Source organism: Carica papaya, chromosome 6 (genome assembly GCF_054855325.1).
Source record: "Carica papaya isolate Zhongbai chromosome 6, ASM5485532v1, whole genome shotgun sequence".
NCBI classification, from domain to species: Eukaryota; Viridiplantae; Streptophyta; class Magnoliopsida; order Brassicales; family Caricaceae; genus Carica; species Carica papaya.
In genome coordinates, this window is record NC_142314.1 from 15,125,485 (window position 1) to 15,150,225 (window position 24,741).

A 24,741-nucleotide genomic window follows, 5' to 3' on the forward strand; every position below is an offset into this window, starting at 1 on the left:
TGACATGTGGGCTTAATGTGAGTTTCGAAATACGTATTAGACTATCAATTTATGAGCCCGTTTAAAAGTGATCAAATATGATTAAAAAGTATTGGATTTTAATGTATCAGTTTTAAGTATATGCTTGTAATGTGCAAATATTATTTTTAAAATAGTCTTGTTTTATGATGTGCGAAATAAGAATTGTAAAAGTTTATCGACATAAAAGGTGGTTATGGTTCCCGAATCACAAATTCCTTATTTTATTTTTTTAAAATCTCGTCACAAAAAAAAAAATAGTTTTTGAGGCATTATGTTGATTCAGAAATACTTACCACAAGACACAAATAATTCTTCTGTTATGGATGCAGGTATGTTTTCGCTTATATTTATCATTGATTCAATACGAGATTGCATGTTTAGATTTACAGATTTACTGATTTGAAAAGTATTTTTTTATTCTAATAAACAAAACTTCATTTTAAAGTAGTCGTTAAAAGAAATTTAGTCGCTATGATTGTAGATGAGTAATTCTATGACCAAAATCATAAGCTACAAACATGATTCAACCCTACCACTCATACCAAGTACTTCAAGCTAAAGCTATTTTTTAGTGCATAAGTATTACCAATTACTTCCACATTTCCTAGCTTCATGATTTAAGTTGAAACTTGTAGGTTCTAATTGTTAAACTTGCCCCAATCCCTTGTCTATTTCTTTGATTTTTTTTCGATATTCCTAAAATATTTTTTGTTCCATTCTAAGAGAGTTTATCTAGTATTGGTGATCTTTTAGTGTAAACTGTGACCTTTGAGCAATGAATTATACTTTCACATGCTTTTTGAATAATTTTTTTTACAAGAATTATCTCGTAGCCATGCTTCTTCAAATTTAAACATTTTTTTCTTTGGCCATGGCGCTTTTGATAAATAGATTAGTGGAGAGTGAGAAATATGTCTAGTAATAATGTAGTTTAGAGTGAGAAAACATATTAATCCAAGTATTATTTGTCATACCTTTATTCAGTCTTGCTTTTTATATTAGCTAAATCCAATCATATATTGTTCCAAGTAAAGGTATTATCAATATAGCCCAAGTCCATAAGCCTTAGTTGATTAATGATCTTTGTAAATATTACTTGCATATTGTGAGTGTGTGGAGAGAATTTGCCTTATTTAGTTTGATTGACAACTAAATTAAAGTCATCAACCACTAATAAAGGTAATTTTATTTGATTTCATAAAATAGCTAGTTTGGATAGATTTTGTTTAATAATGTAAGGTGTACTATATGAAAATTTTACTATCTCTGATATTTATAGTTAGACCTTGATACTATTATAGTGAGTGAATGATTGAATTAAAAAATTATAGTAGGAAAAATTCTCAGGAAAGATTGGAGGGATCACAAGCAGTTCAACTTAAAATCCAATCTCCTTAGACAAAATTTAATATTAAACCATAATTTACTGGTATAATATATCTGCCTTATTTAGTTTGATTGACAACTAAATTAAAGTTATCAACCACTAATGAAGGTAATTTTATTTGATTTCCTAAAATAGCTAGTTAGAGCTTTGATACTATTATAGTGAGTGAATGATTGAATTAGAAAATTATAGTAGGAAAAATTCTCAAGAAAGATTGGAGGGATCGCAAGCAGTTCAACTTAAAATCCAATTTCTTTAGACAAAATTTAATATTAAACCATAATTTACTAATATAATATATCATTACAACCATTAATAATAGTTATTAAATAGACAATAAATAAATAGAACATAGATAATACAATAAAGAAGATATCAAAATTTTAACAAAATTTAGTCAACTTAGCTTAGATTTTTAGACCTCACCAAAATAGCTATTATTCACGCTAGAAAATCATAGAAAGAGGGAGAAAAGACAATATAGTATAAGGGAGAATTTTTTTTGCCTTTTGTGTGATGACTAACAAAATAAGATAACTGCTATTTTATAGCAACAAGAAGTCCTTTATCTTGTCTTATAATCAATAAAGGATAAAAAATAACAAAAGAAAAATGAGCCCCTTTTGCAAATCTTCACCGGAGCGAATTTCTAATCTTCATCTTACAAATCAGTACTCAAAAGTTTTCTTTAGTGATATCTTCCAATATTTAAATTTTGATAATGTTGATTAAGTACAAGAAATATTTGAATTTAACTGCTGCCACAAATTTTGTCAATATTTTAGTAGGATTCTTAGTGGTACGAATCTTTAGGATTTTGATGTGTCTGTTTTTAAAATTTCTCGAATAAAGTGATGTTGCACATTGATATGTTTTGTCCTTATATGGAAGACTTGGTTCATTGTTAAATGAATAACACTCTCATTATCACAGTATAATTGATGTGCTTTTCTAGCTCCTAACTCCCGAGTAACCTATAAAGTTGAATTGTCTCATTCACAACCTCGATAATTGCCATGTATTCTACCTCTGTAGTAGATAAAACCATTGTTAAATGCAAAGTGGACTTCCAATCAACTAAATGCCTTTGTAAGAGTAAACATGTAGCTAATTGTAGATCGACACTTATTCAAATCATTAGTATAGTCAGTATCATAGTATCCAACTATATTATTTCGGTGAACTCTATCATTATGTTGAAGCACCAACATCATGTGAACTCTATCATCACTCATTTTTCAGTCCACCCAAGTTGTCTATTTTTTAATAAGTTGGTAAATGGTTTAGCTAAGATCCCATAATGGTGGACAAACTTTCAGTAATAACTTGTTAAGCCTAGAAAACCTCTCAGTGCAGTAATGTTTTTAGGATGTGGCCAATCGAGCATTGCATGAATTTTATTCTGATCTACTTTAACCTCTTATGATGTGATTATGTGACGTAGATATTCAAGTTCCTATTGGCTAAATACACACTTATTAAGTTTGATAAAAAAATGGTTTTTTTGGAGGATCTAAAAAACCTATCTGACATGATCAAGATCAAAGCTCAACTAAGACTATAAATCAGTATATCATTAAAAAAATTAGAACAAACTTACCGAGATGCGGCCGAAATATGGTGTTCATGACCACTTGAAAGGTGGAGGGGGCATCACAGAGGCTAAAAGGCATTACTAGATATTCATAATAGCCGTCATGAGTGTGAAAGACCGTCTTATGAATATCCAGTGGATGGACCCTCACCTAGTGGTATCCAGCATGGAGATCAAGTTTGGTAAAAAAAAAAAAACAACTCCTTGAAGTTCGTCTAATATACCGTCCACTCTTATTATTGAAAATTGATCCTTAACTTTTCAATCTCTATTTTCTGAATGTAGGCGTACCTGTAAGGTAAGACGTTGACCAATTCGACACCATCCTTTAGGTTGATATGGTAGTCAATTTCTCGGGTTGGTGGTAGCTGATTAGGTTCCCTGAAAAGATCTTGGTACCTAGCTAAGAGGGCCTGTATTTTTGGGTAAATATTGACCATTGGGTTTCCTGCCTTTGCCAGTATGCAGGCGACAAATAGGGAGGTTTTCCGGTGGGTCTCTTTTGCTACTTCCTCTGCAGAGGCGATCTATATGCGTGAGGCATCGACGCCATACAATCGTTGATGCTGGCCATCCCACTGAAACTCCATGGTCATCCAGCTCCAGTCACAGACCATCAATTCTAATTTTTTCAACCACTGAACTCCAAGGACAAGATCGAGATCCGTTAGTGGCAAAATATAAAGAGTAATGTAAAAGAGAATACCTTGGAGGTGGACTAACACATTTTCAAACCTCCCTTAATATTTCATCAGGCTATCATTGACCACTTTGATGGAGAAGAACTGAGTCAAAATCATCGGAAGTTTTAGCATGCTAGCGATTCACTCACTGATAAAACTGTGAGTTAAGTCACTGTCAATAAGGACAATGAGTGGTGGTTGTAGATGGTGGTAGTAATGTGCATTATTCTAGCTGTTGACCGGCCCGTGAACCCATGGAGGGAAATCTCGGGCTCAACCATCTTCTTCTTCTTTAGCCTCGTTTAGGTGCAGAATATGAGGTCGATGACATCTATGGCCCCGTGGTGAACTTTTCATCATAGCTAAAAGAGAGGCCTTGCGCCTACCGCTATTGCATCTTTTCCCACAGCAAGCGCTTCAGGTTGGCTTCAGTGGCTAGGATCGGGGGTGGGGTGACTGGGTTGCATCTGAACCGAGTAAGTCTCCCTATCGACCTAATTGCTCCTGCCTTATACGGGTCAAGCTGATGGGCTCCTTTAAGGACTTGAGTTGAAACATTTTGATGCCGTCCGCGATCTCGGGTTTAAGCCTACCAATCAATATACCCACCAGAACCTTTTGGGTCGAACCCTAAACCTTATTACCAATCTCTTAAACTCCTTCTGATATTCTCTCAAAGGTCCAGTCTACTTCATTTTGAACAAGACCTCGTCAAATTCCTTACACTCTGTCGACCTAAATTGAGTCCACAATTCTTCCTCAAATGCGGCCCAAGTCACAATCTTCCCTTCTTTTCTGTAAGCCCAGCAAAGCCACTATCACCACTGTTTGGCTTTACCTTCCAGGTGGAAAGAGGCCAGTTGCACCTTTTGGTCAGTGACTGTGCCTTGATAATCCTTGAACTACTCTACACACTTCAACTACTCTGTCGGATCGTCGCCCTAGTAGGTGAAAAACTAGAGCTTCGTGAGTTTGGAATAAAAAGACTAACGACTTTTGTTGTTTCTACTGACACATCTTCATGGCTCGTTCACAGAAGGCACAATCGACCCTACATATTGCTGCTGGAACCTTTCACGGGTCACCAACAGGGCATCTGTCAGTCACTTGAGATTATCTTCGATTTGGCCGTAAACCCCAACTCCATATGGCTGAGGTTGTCTTGCAGTCCGCCTATGCTCATCTCTAGTTTTTCAATTGTTTCTTTGTTGGTAGACATGACTCTAATACCAAATGTTAGGTCCCAATCAGAACCAAGAGAGATTGAAAGAAATTTTTTTTCTATTTAGTGTTAGAATCACCATAAAATTGAGTGCAATCTAATACTTCCTTTTATTTATGAACTGAAAAGCTTAAATAGAAGAGTTACAACAACTTCTTCTTGCTATTCAGGAAGCACAAGGATACCAACCATAACAGCTAAAAGATAACAATTAATTAAAAAAAAAAATCAGATAGCTTGACCGAGTCTTGAGGAATGATGGGTTGCTTAATTTTCCACATTTTCCATGCTTCTGACTTAGAAATACTTGGGGTTCTTGATTGTTTTCCTTAGAGATCTTTGGGTTGTAACATATTCTATGTCATTTATGCTCCAATTTGTCTTTAAAAACTGACAATACAAAATATTAGAATATTTTTTTAATGTGGAAGATCAGACTATGTTGCAACCTATATTCAAAATTCTGACCTTGATATTATAAGTGTTCTCACGTAAGATCTTATCTTCTTAAATAGAATTTAACATTGAATTATAATTTACTAATATAATATATCATTGCAACTTTTAACAATAGCTATAAAATAGATAAGAAAACATAGACAATAAATAAAGAGAACACCAGAATTTTAATAAGATTCAACCACAAACACCATGAAAATAACTATTATTTCTTCAACTAAGTTAAAGAAAACAAAGTAAAAATAAGTAAATATTTTGTCTTTTAGTAAATGATTAACAATGAAGGAGAGTCTACCATTTTCTAGCAAAAAGAGCCTCCCCATCTTTTCCCATCATTGATGTGGGATAAAAAATGACAAAATGAAAATAGACCACTTTTATATATTATGTACTGCAAAGAAAATCCAAGCAATGATAATATCATTACCTAAGATTGTTGTAGTGATGAAGTTAGCATCAGATGACAAAATATTGATGTACCTTGATTCCATGCTTGGTAAAGGCCTCCTTTTGTTCTAATGTTTATGAACTTCAAAATTTGTAAAGTGCTGACTGTTCAAGATTTGACACATTCTATGTTTATTCACCTTAGTTTATGAGAGAAAAAAAAATAGTTTGTGCATTTTCTCCAACTCCCTTAATGATCTAATTGCAGAGGCATGAAACAACATTTTATAGTTAGCTATGAGGAACCTCATAGTTGTGTTGGAGGCAATGGGTATGTCTCCATAGTCATATTTTGATTTGTGTGGGTTGGTTGAAAAGGCTCTACAAGGAGTTCTGTACTTTTTTTTTTCTTTAACTATTAGGTCTTTTTCTTTAATGAATCTCATCTTATTTTTCTTCTAGTTTAGACTTTATATAGGGTCAAAGAAGGAAAACTGACCTATGTCATAGACTATCAATGGCTTTTGTGGAGACTATAAGGAAATTTGGATAAATTAGGTTTTAATGCTGGACAATTCTCAGCTTGTTTTGCTGAGTTGCCAAGCCTTTATTTATATAGAGCTTTTACAATATGCTGGTGATAAGAACGAAAATGGCACACTCAAATGTCATGTTTGTGATTAATACAACTGTTGTAACAAACGTATAATATTCTTCAGCTAAGGAATAAGAAATAATCATGAGGAAATGATGAGCTATGTGTGATTTGCAAATGACAGCCTGTGAAAACGGTTATATTTCTCTAGCTGGTTTTGTAATATTTTTGGTTGTATTAGTAGGTGGATTTGATGCTCTTTCATCCCCCCTCAACCTTGGCACTGGAAGAGGTCTTGACACCACTCTTAAGTTTGCTACGGAAGTAATTAAATTGAGATTGAGAGGGAGCCTTGGTGAGACAATCAACAATTTGATCACAAAGAGGTACATATTTGATGTCCAGTTGCTTCCCCAACAATTTATCTCGAATGAAGTGGACATCAACTTCTATGTGCTTGGTACGAGACTGAAAAACTAGATTGCTTGCAAGGGCATTTACACTCACATTATCAAACTAGGAAATTGATCCTTGGGATAGAGGAAAGTGAAGTTCTTTAAAAAGAGATTCCAGCCAACTGATTTCGCAAGAAAGATGTGTCAATGCTCTATACTCCGACTTTGTACTAGATTTGGAGACTACATTCTATTTCTTAGAGCTCCAAGACACTAGAGTATCACCAAAGAACACACAGTATCCTACCAGTGTCAATCTGTCATAAGCTTTTATGTGCAGCCCTACATCAATTATTCCCTTGAAATATCTAAGCACTCTTTTGACTGCTGTTAGGCGCTGATTTGTAGGTTTTTGCATGAACTGACTCAATTTATTGACGATGAAGGATGTCTGGTCGTGTGTGAGTGACACTCTGCAGTGCTTTAATGATTTGTGTGTATAATGTTGGATTCGACGATGGATCACCATCATAAAGTGACATTGTAGTACCAACGGCTGCAGGAGTAACACATGGTTTGGTGAGAAGCATATCATTCTTTTTTAATAGCTCTTTAATGAATTTAGTTTGTGTCAAGTACAGGTATGTTTCATCTTGTGTTGCTTCAATTCCCAGAAATAGGTACAGCTCTCCAAGATTTTTCAAGGCAAATAAGTTGTGAAGCTGATAGATGAACTTTTGTTCCTTCTCGTTGTTGCTTCTTGCCACTATAATATCATCAACATATATTAGTACTATAATAACAAGATTTGTATTGACCATAAAAAGTAAGGAAGTGTTTGATTTTGAGTTCTTGAAACTCCATTATAGTAGTGTTAGTCTCAATTTTTCGAACCAAGCTCTGGGTGCTTGTTTGACTCCGTACAGTGCTTTTTTTTAATTTGCATACAAAGGTTGGTCTTTTTTTTTATCTTCAAACCCCTGTGGTTGACTCATATAAACTGTTTCCTTCAATTCTCCATTTCAAAACGCATTATTCACATCTAGTTGTGTAACATTTCATCCTTTTGAAATGACTATGGTAAATATTACTCTTATAGTTGATGCTTTGATGATTGGTTTGAATGTTTGACTAAAATGAATACTAGGTGTTTGATGAAAACCTTTTGCTACAACCCTTACTTTACATCTCTGAAAGCTTTCATCAACATTGTCCTTGACTCTGAAAACCTAGTTATTGCCCACTATGTTCATTTTGGGTCTGTGAGGAACAAGGGTCCAAGTTTTGTTTCTTACAAGTGCATCCATTTCATCTTGCATTTCTACTTTCTAGAGTGGATGATTTATCGCTGCTGCAACTGAGTTTGGCACATCAAGAAGTTCCGTTTCTATTTTTTTGACATTGAAGAGTTGGTATTCTGATGGGTACTTCTTGGGTTTATGAATCCTTACTTTTGGCTCTTGTCAACATCTAGTGTCTGGTAAGTTCTTATTGATTATGAGTGCTTGACATCTCTTTTTCTTCTTCTTGTCTGATGTTTATCTCTTGTATGGCAGGCGGACCAATATCAAAATCTAATTCATTTGACTTCAGAGAACTACCAGTACTTGAGTGTTCTGGATGATTTTGAGGCGGCAATTATTGTGACTCAACTTGAGGTGTTGCTGCTGCTGTAGATTCTGCAATTGGGTCTTCATTACTTGAATTTGAAAGAGAGGGTATGGGTATGTAAAAGTCTATTTGAGAGGTATTAAGCTAGATAGGGAAAGACACTATAGTTTGGTTTTATCATGATTTCGTGTTTAAAAATCTAGAGTGGAAATGAAACTGTGTTTCATTGACTATTACATGCCTGGAAATATATATTCAACCTGTAGAACTCAAACCCTTCTGCCCTTTATGTTAAAGACTATATCCCAAGAACATACACTTAGTGGAATGAAACAAAAATTTGTGATTTGATAAGGTTATAAGACATGGAAAACAGGTGCAACCAAAGATTTTGAGTAAGTGATAATCAAGTAATCTGTTGTATAATTTTTGCATGGGTGAGAGGTTTTGCAAAATGGGTGTAGGTAATCTGTTGATGAGGAAAGTTGTAGTCTAAAAGGCTTCAACCTAGTATTTTAGTGGCATTTTTGATTCAGCAAGAATGGTTAATCCGGTCTCAGTGGCGTGTCTATGTTTTCTTTCTGCGCTACCGTTTAGAGCAGAGGTAAGGGGGCAAGGATATCTGATTAGAATTCCACTATTTTGCAATAATTTGATGAGACTTGTGTACTCTCCACCCATATCAGATTGAACACTATTGATTTTTCTTTCAAATTGATTTTCTACTAGTGTCTTAAACTGAACAACGATTTGTTTGACGTCTGATTTACTTTTCAGGAGATGAAGTCATGTATACCGGCTGAAATCATCTTGTGTTGTTGAGTTGTCAAACCTTCATTTATATATAGAGCTTTTACAATATGCTGATGATAAGAATAATCAAAGAGGAAATGATGAGTTATGTATGATTTGCAAATGACAGCCTATGAAAACGATTATATTCCTCTAGTTGGTTGTGTAATGTTCTTGACTGTACTGGTAGCTGGATTTGATGCTCTTTCAAGAATGACCACTTTAGTCCTTGAAGTTTAATAGGGAGACTTGTGAGCTGCGAGTTAATGATGGAATTGACCTTTCTGGACCGGATATTTTTTTTTTGTTCAGAGATAATGAGTTGACTAGATCTAGGGAGATCAATTTTGGGGTCAGAAGTTATGATGGGTTTTGGATGGGGAGTCTTGTCTGGTAATGGCATTGTTTGTGTCTGGAGACTGCCATGGAGGATCTATTAGGGATTCGAGTTCCATCTTTTTTTTTTTTTAATTATGCAATTCCCTTTATTTTAATACTTAATTTACATAATAAGTTGTACCATGATTTTATTAAAAAACGACAGCAAGTATTTCCTTTTCTTTTTATTTTTAGAGTAACGTTTAATTTAGTTCTGCTTTCTCACTGCCCCGACTCACATTACCCCTTTTCCGGAACGGCCGGGGAGCCTCTACCCTCTCGCATCAAACAGCGGCGACCTTACTTCCTTTCACTCTATTAAGTCGATTATCCTTATCCGGCACGCCCTGAATCTGTTTGATTCTCCATTCATCATGCATGGCACAACTGGTCTTTACTTTCTCACCAATGGTAACTCACATTTCTTTTTCTTTTCAAATTCGTGATTTTCTTTTCTTTTTATCGTCGAAAGTCTTCAGATTTAGAAGATTCTGCTTCCATTCGTTTGTGTTCACAAAAGATAAGGAAGAGAGCATTACTGGTATATGAGGGAAGTGGAGGTACATCCAACAGACATCCTGGGAAGACGAGAGCTTTTTCAGATTTTGATTGTTTGTGGTTTCTTTGTAGTTATTTTCGGGCGTAAACAGGAATTATCCAATACCCATTTCTTGATTTTTTTTTTCTTCTTGTTATTTCTGTTTACAGAGCAAGGTTTTTATATTTTTATGGTTTTTTGAGTTTTGTAGTTTCAGTGAGTTGCTTGTATCCGATATAAAGATTTGGCTTGGTTGTCTGTTTCATTTTGGCTTAAGCCCTTACATGCCCGTTTGCTACTTTGCTGAAATGGGGTTTTACTTCTAAAGTTTCATTGTTTTTGTTTAGTCCATGGTAAAAAAATATACATCTGGCGAATTAGTTTTGAGATATATATAGCAGACATATACCATATATATTCTTCAAAGCCAGCCACTACTACTAATAACAAAATCTTGCAGAGGTTAGCTTTTTATGTTTTATTTTTGATTATTTTATTAATTTAGATTTTTTATTGGCATTTAAGTAAATAAGTAAATTATTTTTAATTTTTTTAACTGATAAAACAAGCAAATAAATGGGAGGAGCTGGTGGGATGGAATAGGTTACTTAGAAGGTTTTTGAGATTAAACACTCATCTCGAATATTTGTATAGGGGAATATAAAGTTTAGGGTTTTTATTAGCATTTTAAAAGAACATGGGTCCTAAGATATTTATAATAAATATAATTTAGTCTTTTTAAATAAAAAGCTACATACTTTTTGCTATCGACGCTTTATCCAAATTGCATAACTGCTTAATTTTTAAGTAACTTGAAGCACCCTCCTGCTTAAGCACATTTATTTCAGCAATGTTGATCATTCTTTATTGTTTTGTTTTTAAATTTTTCTTTGCAGGTTCTCCTTTTTTAATGATGGACTCTAGGCTGCAGCTGAATGAACCTAGGCTTCTCTTTCCGGTTTGTTCTTTTCTTTCTTGAAAATGAAGTATGTGCTTTATTGACCCTTCAAAATATAAATGAATTGCTTCTCTTGTTTTTGTCCTATAACATACAAAAAGAGAATTCAATGCTCAAATGAACAGCAAGATTGATGGCTTCTGTTGATTCTTTTTGATACTGTTTTCAGTTTAAGAAGCAAAAACAAAAGAGAACCTCAAATGGGTCCCAAGGACTTCCGAAATGGGTGGCTTACTATGGGTTGAAGGCACCTCCTTACAAGCTTGTAAGTGAATATAAAAATTTCAATTCATATATTATTGACATTTCTATTTGTTTTATATGTGTTAATATAGCGTGCTTGATATTTGGACATGTATTTGACACAAATGGCTCAAAACTTGATTTCATTTAGTCAAATCTTGTGATGGTTATATCTTTTATTTAACTTGGCATATAACTTAATGTTTGGATTCATGAGATCGAGGGAAAAGGAAAGGAAGCTAAGGGATGCTCACATATGTTCTCTTTTTTGTTTTATAGGACTAAAAAGGAATAAGAGTGGGTGACTCTATGAGCGTCCCTAACTTTTTTCTTGAACTCCTTTTTTTTCTCCTTTTATTCACTAAAATTGGGGAAAAAAGGAAAAAAAAACTTTTGAACATAATTGGCATCTTTGTAACCTTTTCCTATGGCATAATCCTCTCTAATTTCATGGTTCAATTTGAAGATTATACCATTCGAAATATGTTCTTTTGTAGAAATCTTAATCATATAAAAACAACCAACATGGTTTCCGTGCTTAATAACCTTAAGCCATCTATTCTTTCTTCAAATCCTAATAAGAGAGATACTCCCAAAAAAAGAAAAAAAAATCCTAATAACAGAGTTGGGACTTCAAATTTTTTGGGTAACTATGTCTGTAAACCTTCTTTACCCATCTCACCTATAGTCCTATTAGCCAAAATGTGGCCTTCAACAACGCTTTTGAAAGGTTTATGCTCCCTCAGGAGTAAAGATTTTGTTTATCTTTTTGTTCTTTTTCTTGAGATAAGAAATATAAACAATATATTGAAACTCACCAAGGGGGTGCAAAACAAAAGATATTTGCATCACAGTGAGACTATCAATGACATGTCCAAAATTCTCAACCCTATACATGTCATGCTCCAAAAAAATAGAACGAAAATAATGATACCAACTGTCTTTTAGTTTAGAAATATCTCTCTCCACCCCTTCAAAAGCCATCTGATTTTCTTTTTCCAAACCAACCAAAATATAGTCAAAAGAATAATTTTAATGCTTTTCTTTTTTTTTTTACATCGTATACCATAAATTGTAAACCATAAATTGTAAACCATAGGACACCAAAGTAAAAGATGGTTACAAGTCTCTGTCGCTCTTTTACATGAGTAGCAAACATTCACCATAACTCTGCCTCTTCTCATAAGATTGTCAGTGGTCAAAATGTACTCTCTTCCAGCTTTCCATGCAAAAAAAAAAATTTTAGGCAGAGCATGGGCCTTCCAAATCCATTTGTAAGGGAACACCAGGACCTCTTGATTATTAGTGTCCCTCAATGAATTATAAAAGGATTTCACAGTAAATTGTCCATCTTGTTTAGGTTTCGACAGCAACACGTCCCTATTCAAAGTCATATGAACGCACGAGAGCAGCTGTAATAAAGCTTCATATTCCCCCACCTCCTAATCATTCAAATTCCTCTCCACTTCTACATTCCACACCTCCCCAATCCCCTACCACCATAAACCTCGTCCACAACAATACTTTTACTCTTGTCAATATTAACAATACGTGGATATTGATCTTTAAGGTTCCATTACCAATCCACTCATCGATCCATAAACGAATTTTATCACCCCTCCTCACCTGCCACTTGACATAATGAGAGAATTTCCCACTATTCAACCCAATCCTCCTCCACAAACTCAAGCCATGGGAGCGACCCGAAGAGCACCAAGACTCACTATCCACCCTTTAAGTATTTCTGTAGCCATTTACCTTGCAAAGGCATGTTCATCTCGACTAACGAGCACATGCCTAAACCTCCATACCTCACAACCTTCTTAACATCTTGCCCAAACCTCCATACTTTTTTTTAAGTATTGCGTTCAAACTTTCATTTTCATACATTAATTGGTATAAGAGTTTAACTTCGATCTATTATGCAGCCGTATTTTTTTCTTTTTCAGACTTCACAACCTACTACCAAAACCAATAGCCTCTCATATCCTGAACCCCCAAGTGACACAAAGATAGAGACCCTTTGGCTGCAAAGGATTCACTTCCATCTTTTCGAGGTTGGTGTTCCTGCCAAGTTCATCAATTTCAGAAGGTTCCGTTTGGCGCCTCCACTAAATCTTGTTGTCTATCGTTGTTGGTATCCTTCTCACTCGCCAGAAACCATCAGATCACCACTGCGATTGATAGATCTCCTTGCTAGCCACGACGAGTAACACCATTAGTCGGATCCCTTGCCAGAAGCTTGATGTTAGAGAACCATCGACATGTGGGTCTTGGGATTCTTAAGCCTTTGTTGACCAGTTTAAACTAGTTTGACTCAATCCAGTTCAGCCACTCTTGTTCAGTCGCCTATGGACAAATTCTTGACCTTTTCAGACTGGTTTTGAAGGCACTTTGTTGTGTGTTTTTGTTTTCCACTTTTTGTGGTCAATTTGGTTAAGTTCAGATCTCTACCCACTTTTAAGGGAGATTGAGCATTCAGACATTATTATGAGCTACATTGTTTCTGGAAATTGACATATGGCTGTTAGAGTGAGTGAAACATGGCTGCAAGAATAGAATTATTAGTATTTGTTTATTTATCTAGTTGTATTTAACGATATAATTAGTTATTAAGATAAGTGTGAAGGTAGTTTCTAGGATGTGGGGTAGTTACTTTGAACAGGTGAAGTTATTATCCTTAGGACCTGTATGTTTTCTTATAGAAAAAAGAAAACATTAATATGAATTAGATATGTAGAAAATTTGTGTTGAAGTTTCTTAAGCACTTAATCTAAGGAGATCTGTAGGTTCTTTCTTAATGAGCCTTAATATTCATCTTCAATAATAGGTTTCCCTTCAACAGATTTCACACTACAATTGGCGTGCCAATTTGGTATTAGAGCCGTTTGTTATGGGTGACTCTATATCATTACGACATCAATTTGAGACTTCTCAGCTTATATTAGGACAGAGCACAAGACCAATTGAAATGGGAATGCTAGTGTAACAGTAGCAAGCCATAGGCATACAATTCGATGATCTCATCGAGGATCTTTAAATTGCTCGACCAGTAACCAAAGAAGGAAGTGCAACTTGTGGCCCTTGTGACAGAGATCATTCGGATGATGGACAAACAGATCCTAAATCTTTTGTTCCTGAATAGGCTAAGTTGCTTTCTCAACGTTATGATGGCACTATCAATCCTCTTTGGTGTAAACTGCTGCAATAATTTCTTCTGGAATCAAGAGATTCTTGAAACAGAGAAATTTGTCTTTGTTCCATCTTCAAGGAGATGCCTAACTTTGGTTTTTAAAGGTGGAAAAGAGATCGATCCAACATAACTCGGAAGATTTCAAGAAGCAATGCCATTTGAGATTCGATCCACCAATCCAGAGTAATAAACTAAGAGAACTGTTATAACTGAAACAGCAATATGTTAGTTGAGTTTGAGACAGATTCTCACGCACAAAATTCTTGAGAACCGAACATGGAATCTAAATATTTCTTAGTGGTTTGCAGAAATATGTTTTTGTTGAAGTTGAATCACACGCCCAAAAGACCAAACCACAGCCTTGAGCTTGGCAAGTTTGTATGAACATGTGGTCAGTCTTGAGGCGGGGGAAATGGCAGCTCGCAAGAATCTGTTTCTAGCCAGAATCAACCTTTGCTTGCTAAATGATTAAGTCCAACCAAAGTTGATGGATGCCAGGAGAACAGTCTTTGCTTCTCTTCCGATGAACAGGTCATGTCAGGACACTGATGCAAGAAAGTTTTTCTGTTGGAATCAATAGATGAGAGAGACAGTTGTGAAACAGGGAAATTGGATCCAGAATCCAAGGCAGAAAATTATTAATAAAAAAAGAATTTCTATTTGCACCTGCTTGCCTCTCTAGTGGATTGCGTAATTCCATACTGCCACTTTTTGGCTGCATATCCGGTTTGGGTGCTTGAGAACAAGCACCTTTTCGAGGAGTGTTTATTGTATGAGCCACATGGCTAGTAGAAATGATTGCCACACGGCTACTAGAGCATAATTGTTATTTTCAGTGAAATGATATAAATTAGTTATTAAGATAGGTGTGAAGGTAGTTTCTCTGATATGGAGACAGTTACTTATAACTGGTGAAGTTACTATTCGTAGGAGCAGTTATGTTTTCTTGTAGAAAAAGAGAATAGTAATCTGGATAAGATACGCAAAAAAATTTGTCTTCAAGTTTTTTGAACTTATAGGGATCTATAGGTTCCTCTTAATGAGCTTAATTTCATCTTCAGTCAGAGATTTAAAAGGAAGAAAGAATCAGTGAAAATATGAGTTTCATTTAACAAACTTCACACTACAAGGACCTCTAACTATTGTTATTGTGTCATTCTGTAGAGGGCTTAAGTGATGACCCGTGAAAATTGGTTATATGCTTATGAACAACCAATGAGTGAACTTCATCTTCCTGGACTAAGTCAGGTATTCTCTCAGAACTGTACTGTGAGCCATCTAAGTCAATGCATGGGAAGGATTGAGCTGTCACAAGAAAACTTTTAGCCTCGTCCCTCTCATTATATTTTGGATCATTTGGAAGGAAAGAAACAATTGTGCTTTCGAAGGAAAAAATCAACTTTAGAATCATTCCTGACAACTGATTCCATTACTTCCGATTCGCTATTTTAGAATTTAACATCGAATGCTTTGATGATCTCGGCTCTATAATCAATTGTTTAATCGATTTGTAAATTGTTTGTAAATAGGTGGTACTCCCTTGACACCTTTACTTCAATACAATTTCATACTTTTATTCAAAAAAAAAAAATCAATGCAAGAGACCCTTTGTCTATTATCAAGGGCCTTGATCATTGATCTACTTCTCAAGCAATCAAATAATACTATGAGACTTGAAGTTAGTTATTGCATATGTGAGTTGACTAGAATAACCACACTTGATATTGTAATGCACAGATAAAAAAGGTCTTTGTGTTAACTGTTTTTACATTGAAAATATTAGGTGAGTAAACTAGGCAATAATATGTCAGAGAGATCTTACTTTTCAAATGATTAAATGAATTAGACTGTGTCAGGTGATGCTTGGATCATGATGGTTAAGAATTAATTGTAGAAATGTTCAAGGACCTGCTGAAGTCTATCTGAACTCAATGGAAAGATTTGAGGAACATCAGTGGGAAAATAACAGCTTTTAGTAAGGTGTATCAAAGAAGGAAAAAGAAATGATGTAACCTGCAGGTGTCGTTTTATGTGGCTGTGTAGTCTGCAAGTGCTGTTTTATGTGGCTATTTTTAAGTTGCTGCTATGTATTTGGTGTTATGGTTGTCTGTGTTTAGTAGAAGAAAATTAGGGAGAAAAACAAAAGGCAGTTGGCTGACTGTGAAAGTAATTGTGAGAATTAACTGCTCCTCATGTGTTGGATTTATGCGTACTAACTGGGATATTTAAGTGGGTATTTATGTAATAGCGTGGTAGGATAGTAGGAGAAAAATAGGGAGAATCTGAAGCAGTAACTTCTCTGAAAATAACCACTAGAACAGCTGTTCCTCATCCCTCTTGTATAAAAATCACTTGCTGTCTTGGAAATGGATTTGCAGAAAAATTTGTCAAAAAAAAAGTTTCTTGTTACTCTAGGAGATCTCTCTCTTAACAAGCCCATACTATTAAGAAAATCCCATAATGAGATTGGTAAATCGGGACCATGACTATACCATGAAATGGATGGAGTGACTGTACTTAAGTTGTACGATATTGGGAGTCCTGTGTTCAGTCATCTGAAGTAGCTTTTTTTATCTTAAAAGAAGAAAAAGTAAATTGGGACCATAACTGATGTTCTCTTATACATGGAAGAAATTAAGTCCACTCTTTTACAAAAAAGTTAGTACATCTCGGTATAGTTGCTCTCTCCTCTCTTGAACAATGTTCGAGGAAATGACGAAAAAGTTTCATCGATTGCTCATGAGTTAGTAGGGAGAGTTCTTGAAAGTTGTGGAGCTAAGTTTAAACCATCTTTGATGCAAACAATAAAATCATTACGCATTCCTTGTAGGATAACAACAATGTAGTGGCCATCAATCTCACGATCTATCTCGTCGTATGGAGTGAGGTGATGTTATTATCATTGACGATCCAACTAATGGTAACAAGTTAATAGATGAGGTAAAAGAAGATTGTAAAAGATGTTTTTACTGAGTAAATGGAGCTACCTCATGATGGATCTCTCGATTAAGTTATAAGCAATGATGTTTTTGATGTTGGTGATGGTAATATTCTAGTGGATTTGAACTCCATGAAAACAAAGAAGCCCTACTTGAAGTATTTACGACAAAAACATTTTCTGCAACCAATATGGATAATCAAAGTTTGATGATTCTTCCATTTATAGATTTTTGCATCCCTAGTTTCTTCTTTGCTCCTTTAGAATCCATGATTTTGGAAGCACTATCATTTTCTCACAACAATTCAAAGTTTCACAAGCTTCAATTATTAGGAAGACAAGTTCCAATTTTCATATATTTTCTACTTGATAGTTCAAAACTTGAAGTTGAGGTTTCACTAAGTAGGACAAAATGATGTGGAGCAAGAAGATCCTAAATTGTACATATTTTGATATTAGAGATATTTATGTGATGCAATCTTTATGTATTGTTAAGGTACTTGGTTTATTTAGAAAATACTGCTTATAGACTATATATGCATTAACATGGTACCAAGAAAAGGGGTAGCACCCAATTACAAATGCTTTACAAAGTAGTAAGTGAATCTATGACATCCCCAAAATTTACTTCACTAATGATGTCATGTTCTAACAACATAAACCCAAAAAGATGCATCCACCTATCTCTCAAACTATACAAATCAATTCCTTTATTCTCAAAAGGTCTAGAATTTCTCTCTTTCCAAAGAACCAAAAAAATAGTCAATGGAATAAGCTTAGTTAGTCTATTCACTTAAAACATACCCTCCCAATCCCACAACTCCTCTCTAATGGATCTCGCTGTCACCCAACTAATACCCACAAGATTTAAAACAAGACTCCAAATTCCAAATTCCAAAGGCCACAGGTCACCACAATAAAATATGGTTGCATGATTCTTCTGCCTGCATGCATAAATAGCATCTGTTTGGGATAACCATCCCCCTTGATTTTAATTTATCAATTGTCAAAATACTTTCCTTGCATGCTTCCGAACCAAAAGACGCAATTCTTGGAGGAACCTTTGATTTCCAAATCTGTCCCGATGGAAATTTTGGTCTTGACATGTTGTCACTTCTCAATAAATGCTTGCAATAGGACTTAACAGAAAAGTTACCATTATTTTCTAATTTCCACTGCACCTGGTCTTCCCCTGACAGCCCTTTCCGTGAAGGCAGTAGCTGGAGTAAACTCTCCAACTCACCAATTTCCCAATCATGCAAATTTCCAACAACATTAACTAACCAATCAACAAATCCATCTCTACTGCTGTAAGCATCCTGAACCAGCATATTCTGTGCCTGAGATATTGCAAAATTCTGGGGAATCTCCTCCTTAAGCATTCCTTGCCGATCCAAATGTCCTGCCAAAATCTAATTCTGTTTCCCCTCCCAAGCTTCCAGTGCAGATTACTGAAAAATTGGGGCCCCTGCATCATAATTTTTCTCTGGAAACTCCTCCTCCCATGCTGTCTTCCAATTCTCACCCCGCTGCTGTTTTCCCAAACTGGCTAATCCCAACGGATTTTAACAATCTTCCTCCACAGCTTGTCATCTTCATGTAAAAATCTCCAAAGCCATTTACCTTGCAAGGCTACGTTTAGCTCAACAATCGATCTAATACCCAAACTGCCATCTTTGAGAGGTTTTTTAACTTCCTCCCATTTAACTAAATGAAATTTGCGGTTATCCTCTTCATCACCCCAAAGCAATTTGCATTGGATGGATTCCAACTTCTTTGCAATAGATACTGGAATTGTAAGAGTGGACAAATAATATTTAGGTAAGTTGGCCATGGTGCTTTTAATCAGTTTACGTCTGCCACCTTTTGACAAAAATTTCCTTTTCCAGCTTGCTAATCTCCTCTCATACATTTCCACCACCGGTTCCCAAGATAAACTATTTTTGTATTTAGCACCAAATGGTAGGCCAAGATATTTAATTGGTAAAGACACTTCTTTACATTCCAAAACATTTGCATACAATCTGCCATTCCCAACACCATCCATTTTAACCAATTCCGATTTTTGGAGATTAATCTTCAAACCCGAAACCCCTTGAAAACACAATAAAATACATCTTAGATGAAGAAGGTTCCGTACATTTGGATGACAAAAGATTAGAGTGTCATATGCAAAGAGCAAATGAGGATTCGATTTAGTTGTTAGTATGACTTTATTATTTGCTATTTACTGAGGATTCGATTTAGTTATTCTTTACTATATTTGTAAAGTTTGGTACTGTGGAGAGCGTATGTTACTCCAAAGTATTGACTAGACTACATGGGATGGGGATGTCGAAAAAAATATGCATGAGTAGGAATAAAATTCCAGCATTGCCTCATGTGCAGGGTTGAAACCGAGGATACAGATCAGTTTAGCAGAATGTTTGGCTTGGAGAAGGATTGCCCAAAGATCAGTTTCTCGAGATTTATGCTATTGCAAAATACAATGAAATCATGGTTTTTGAGTCATTAAGAGATAATTTAGGGGAAGGGGAAGAGGATGGGAAAGGGAGTGACATGTGGAAGTTATGAGAAACCTAAATGATTGGAAAATTAACGATTATGAGACTCACTTAATACATTCTTATTTGCCTCAATTAACGAGTGTAATGACGAATCAATCTAGAGTCTCAATATCAAAGAATCTTTCTTGGTCAGATCTTTCTATAGATATTTGACCGAGAATGACACCATGAAAATCACATTTCCTTTTTGGCAATATGGAAGGTCAATATTCTACCTAGAGTTGCTTTCTTTGCATGGGAAGTAGGTCGTGGGTGTATCTTACTTTGACAAGCTGATGAGGAGGGGAAAGATTTTGGTGAATGGTTGTTTTCTATGTAAAAAGACCATTTGGGAGATGCCTTGGTCGGTAAGGGAAGAGATTTGGGCCTGAATGGGTATTTGTGAAGAGAAGAAAAGTGAGTCTCATTCCTCTTACTATCTTTTTGGGTGCTGTGGGGAGATAGGAACAAGTGAGCTTTTTTTTTTTTTTTTGAAATAAGAGCAGCAAGAGAGCTTTTAAGTTGGGTGGAAAATGAATTTGAGAGGATTTTGGGGACCTTGTTGATATTCTGCTTAATATGTGCTTTTTTATACATGAATTAGCTCCCCCTTGGTGCCGGTGAAATACTATACCATGCCATACTTTTTATTTACAAAAAGGTTATTCAATTAATTAAGGTATTTTTAAATATACTTAAGACTCTTATTTCGGTTGTACTTTTAGTACTGTAAATAAAAATACTCTAGCTTAGTTATTCGGAAACTATTCATATAATTATTCTACAAATATTAAGTTATTGATTTGATCATTGAGATCAGACATTTTGAATTTTGGTTCTAAATAAGTTTTCTCCAAGTAATATGATTAAGATCTCTTTATCATACATTAGGATATTTAATACCTCTCCTCTTTTGTGGGTACCGTTCCCTTCCCTTGAGTGCTTTATCTCTTATTCTCGATGAGGCATTGAGAAAAGGAGGAAAGTTTGCATTGGAGAGAATCTATTTGTAGTTATGGGTGCTGTCTTTGGAGAGAAATGTTACTCTTGAGTCTCGGATAGAATGATCTTTTGGCTTTTTTCTAATGCTAATGGGCACATGAGGAATGGTCCTTCCGCTATTTTGGAAAAGCACTGGTTGTGGTTCTGTACTGCTCTTTATGTTCTTTGTTTCTTGTTCCTTTTTCTCTTTTTGTTCTCTTTGTTAAGGAGAATCTTTTGCTTCTTACTTGTGTACTTCTCTCTTTTCTCTCTAATGATATATATTCTCGTCATAAAAAATCTTTGCTGAAAAAGGATACACTGATTGCATCTTTGTATTGTGTAGCTTTATCTTGTGACTGAAACATAGAAAGCAGGAAGTAAATGATAAAGAGGTCTAAGAAGATTGATATGCATATTTTGATGGTAGGTTCGGTAGCATTTATCATATCCTGTGGTGGACCTCACATATGTTTGAATGGATAAAATGAATTGGATAAATCTAAAAAGGAAGAATAGAAGTTAAGAGGTTTGATCCATAAAATGATTTATCTAAGCGGACTAATCATTTCCGATTAAAATGTTTTCTATTAGAAGTTTATTCTGGATACAAGGATAATGGCAAAGGGATCTCTTTTTAGTAGCCTACTTTTTAGAGTTTCATTGATTTGAGCTGTGCACTTCTGTTGCCAATTTCTTTTTCAGGATGCTTTAGAGCCATATATGAGTCGAAGGACTCTGGAGAAGCACTGGGGGGAACATCATCGCATTAATGTGGAGGGTCTGAATAAGCAGCTTCAGAAAAATGATGTACTATATGGCTATACTATGGATGAACTTGTCAAAGCAACATATAACAATGGGAATCCCCTACCGGAATTTAACAATGCTGCTCAGGTATGTCTAAGGTTGGTGATATGCAATGCCAAATTGAATCATCATACTCTCTTGTATCAGGTGTAGCAACCTTACTGTAAATCAAGTAAATACAATCGATGATAAAACAAGTAATACTATGATAAAGGTGTTAGACACCCGTCTGCAATGATAGCTAACTAATTAGGGCCAACGTATTTAACAACAATGCATGTGTTCAACATTCAAGAAACACATAAAAGAAATTAAAATTAGTATTTTACAGTTCATTCTCAGGGAGACAAAATCAAGTACTTCACCTGATTATAAGTTATCTGGGTTTAGCATAACTAAGGGAAGTTTAGAACAGATCTAGAAATATTGTGGAATTCATTTGTAAATTTACACTTAATCTTCTAGAAAATATACCACGATCACAAACAATTGACTACATATAATTCAATATGGAAATAGAACAATATATTCTAAATTCTTCTAGAATTGCTGGAATTTGGAACATATTGTTGTATACCACATAATTTCCTATTTTCTAATATTTTATCACACTTTAAGAAAGATTTCATCACTTTCTCATGAAATTGTTCCAACACAGCTTACGAGTTTTTTTTTCTGTTCTAAGGGAAATGATTATGGTTAATGTGATTATAGGAGTGAATCATTTGTAGATCACCGTTGAATCTGATAATGCAGGTCTGGAACCATGATTTCTTTTGGGAGTCCATGCAGCCAGGTGGAGGGGATCTGCCAAAACTTGGTGTGCTCCAGCAGATAGAAAAAGATTTTGGTTCCTTCACAAATTTCAGAGAGAAGTTCATCAACGCAGCTCTTACATTATTTGGCTCTGGCTGGGTTTGGCTTGTCTGTGAGTACCTTGTTAAGTTCATATGCATGTGAGTCAAATGAACTAGTTGTTTTCTTATCGAAGGGTATGATTCTTTAGTCATTTTCTTTTTGCAGCATTTGAAGTTCTGAAGAGACAATAATAACAGCTTGGAGAGCAACAATAATAATCTGAAAATTGTTTAATAATTGCCATCTAGTATTTTTTTTTGTATGTTAAATATTGGTTTTAAGCTGTCTCAAGTGGTGGGGTGTTTATGCATCAGTTTGTCTTAAGGTATATGTCCGAGGACCTCTTGTTAATACCTTACTTGTCCTGTAATTGCAGTGAAGAGACAAGAGAGGCAACTTGCAATAGTTAAAACCTCAAACGCCATTACTCCACTTGTGTGGAATGATATTGTATGTACACTGGCTATTCTTATGTTGTATAATGTCCTGGTTATCTGCCTAACAATCACATCAAACATGTTTTCTTGTGCAGCCCATCATCAGTTTGGATATGTGGGAGGTAAGTCAGGGTTTCTCTTTCCCTTTCTTTCAAGAAAAGAGGGAGATAGCTTTTATACTTTGCTATCCAGACAGTATTAATTATTCTCATTTTTTTGGGGTCTTGCAGCACGCCTACTATTTGGATTACAAGGCACGTAAACTCTTAGTCTTGTCCTTTCTTTCACTGTTAGATATTCTCTTAATGATCCTTAGGCATGTACTTGTGCAGAATGACAGAGGGAAGTATGTGAACACGTTTATGAACCACCTAGTGTCTTGGAGTGCAGCAATGGAGCGCATGGCACGTGCAGAGGCCTTTGTGAATTTAGGCGAACCAAAGATTCCCATTGCTTGATTTGGCGTAAATGTATCAGTGGCTACTCAATTGACAGGAGGAAAGACCTGAGGACCTGAAAGTAGAGCGAGTAGCAGGGTTGTTTTGGTCCTCGACTCTGCTAGCTAATTATGTACTTATGCTGCATCCATGCATAGAAGTGTCAGTCTCATTTCAGCAGCATCTCAAATGAGCTTGTAGAGCCTTCTAAGAAAAGGCTGGCGGCGGTAAGTTCGAATTTACAACATGCTGTATTCTGATTGCTGCATGTACTGATTCCATGTACCCCTCCAAATCATGTTTTGGCTCTCTTCAATGTCCCTGGAGGAAGAAAGAAACAAAAGAACGAATATTGATATTTTGGCTGTTCCAGTTTGTTGATTGGTATTGCAGTTAAATATCTTATTTTGGTTCATAAAGAGCTTTTTCTTGTTAGATCTAATGGGTTACACAATGTGGAAAGTATTATTTTAGCATTCTTTTGGTTTTGGATTTTCGTTCATAGGAAGCTCCTCCTTCTTTTGCTCTCTAAAAGGTATCATTTGGGTTCTCTTTTGTAAAATAAATTGTTATAAAGGAAAAAAAAGGGATGTCTACAAAATAGATAAAAATTTATATTGGGAGGTATGGAATAGTATTAACCTTCTTTATATGAGGATTCTTCATAAGATATAGGTGGAAAATAACAAAGTAAAGAAAGTTTATACCATCTTATCATCTCTTTCTAAAAAGAAAAGACATCTTCTTAACTCAACCCCTGAATAGGTTTAGAGAAATGATGATTGGCAGAGCTTAAGAAAACTTGATGTTTATAATTAGGGTTAGAAAAGAAAATATGTTTTCTCTAAACAAATATAATTAAATTATGAATGTAACTTGTTGGAATCTTACTACTCATAATTCAAATTTCATACTTCTTTTCAACTTAATAATATAATGATCTGAATCTCTTAGATAAATCACAATTTATCATAAATCAATTATAGTATAACCAAATATGTGGTAATATATTTTTATTAAATCATAGTTATTCACTATTTACACAAATTACTTTCTTTAGCTGTTTATAATATTAATATAAAATTGTTAAAATATTTTAATTCTCACTTTTTTCTATAAAAATTATATTTAAATAATAATAATAAATTTCAATTAATAACAATCTTACAATTGGATTCGATTTAAAAATTAAATTTTCTATTTACAAATTCAAATATTGATTTTACAGCTATTAGATTAGATTTAATATCTTAATTTATATTATTAGAATAAAAAATT

The 24,741-nt window shown here is 34.9% G+C and overlaps 1 protein-coding gene across 1 annotated transcript; it reads left to right on the forward strand.

The window, feature by feature from the left end:
- Positions 1-9,131: 9,131 nt before the first annotated feature.
- On the forward strand, positions 9,132-23,951 carry FSD3 (Fe superoxide dismutase 3). Its single transcript, XM_088221789.1, has 9 exons — positions 9,132-9,935; positions 10,959-11,020; positions 11,190-11,285; positions 21,627-21,818; positions 22,488-22,659; positions 22,966-23,039; positions 23,122-23,148; positions 23,257-23,280; positions 23,359-23,951. The coding sequence occupies exons 1-9, from the start codon at positions 9,899-9,901 to the stop codon at positions 23,482-23,484; spliced, it is 810 nt and encodes a 269-aa protein (XP_088077915.1). The 5' UTR covers positions 9,132-9,898; the 3' UTR covers positions 23,485-23,951.
- Positions 23,952-24,741: the final 790 nt, after the last annotated feature.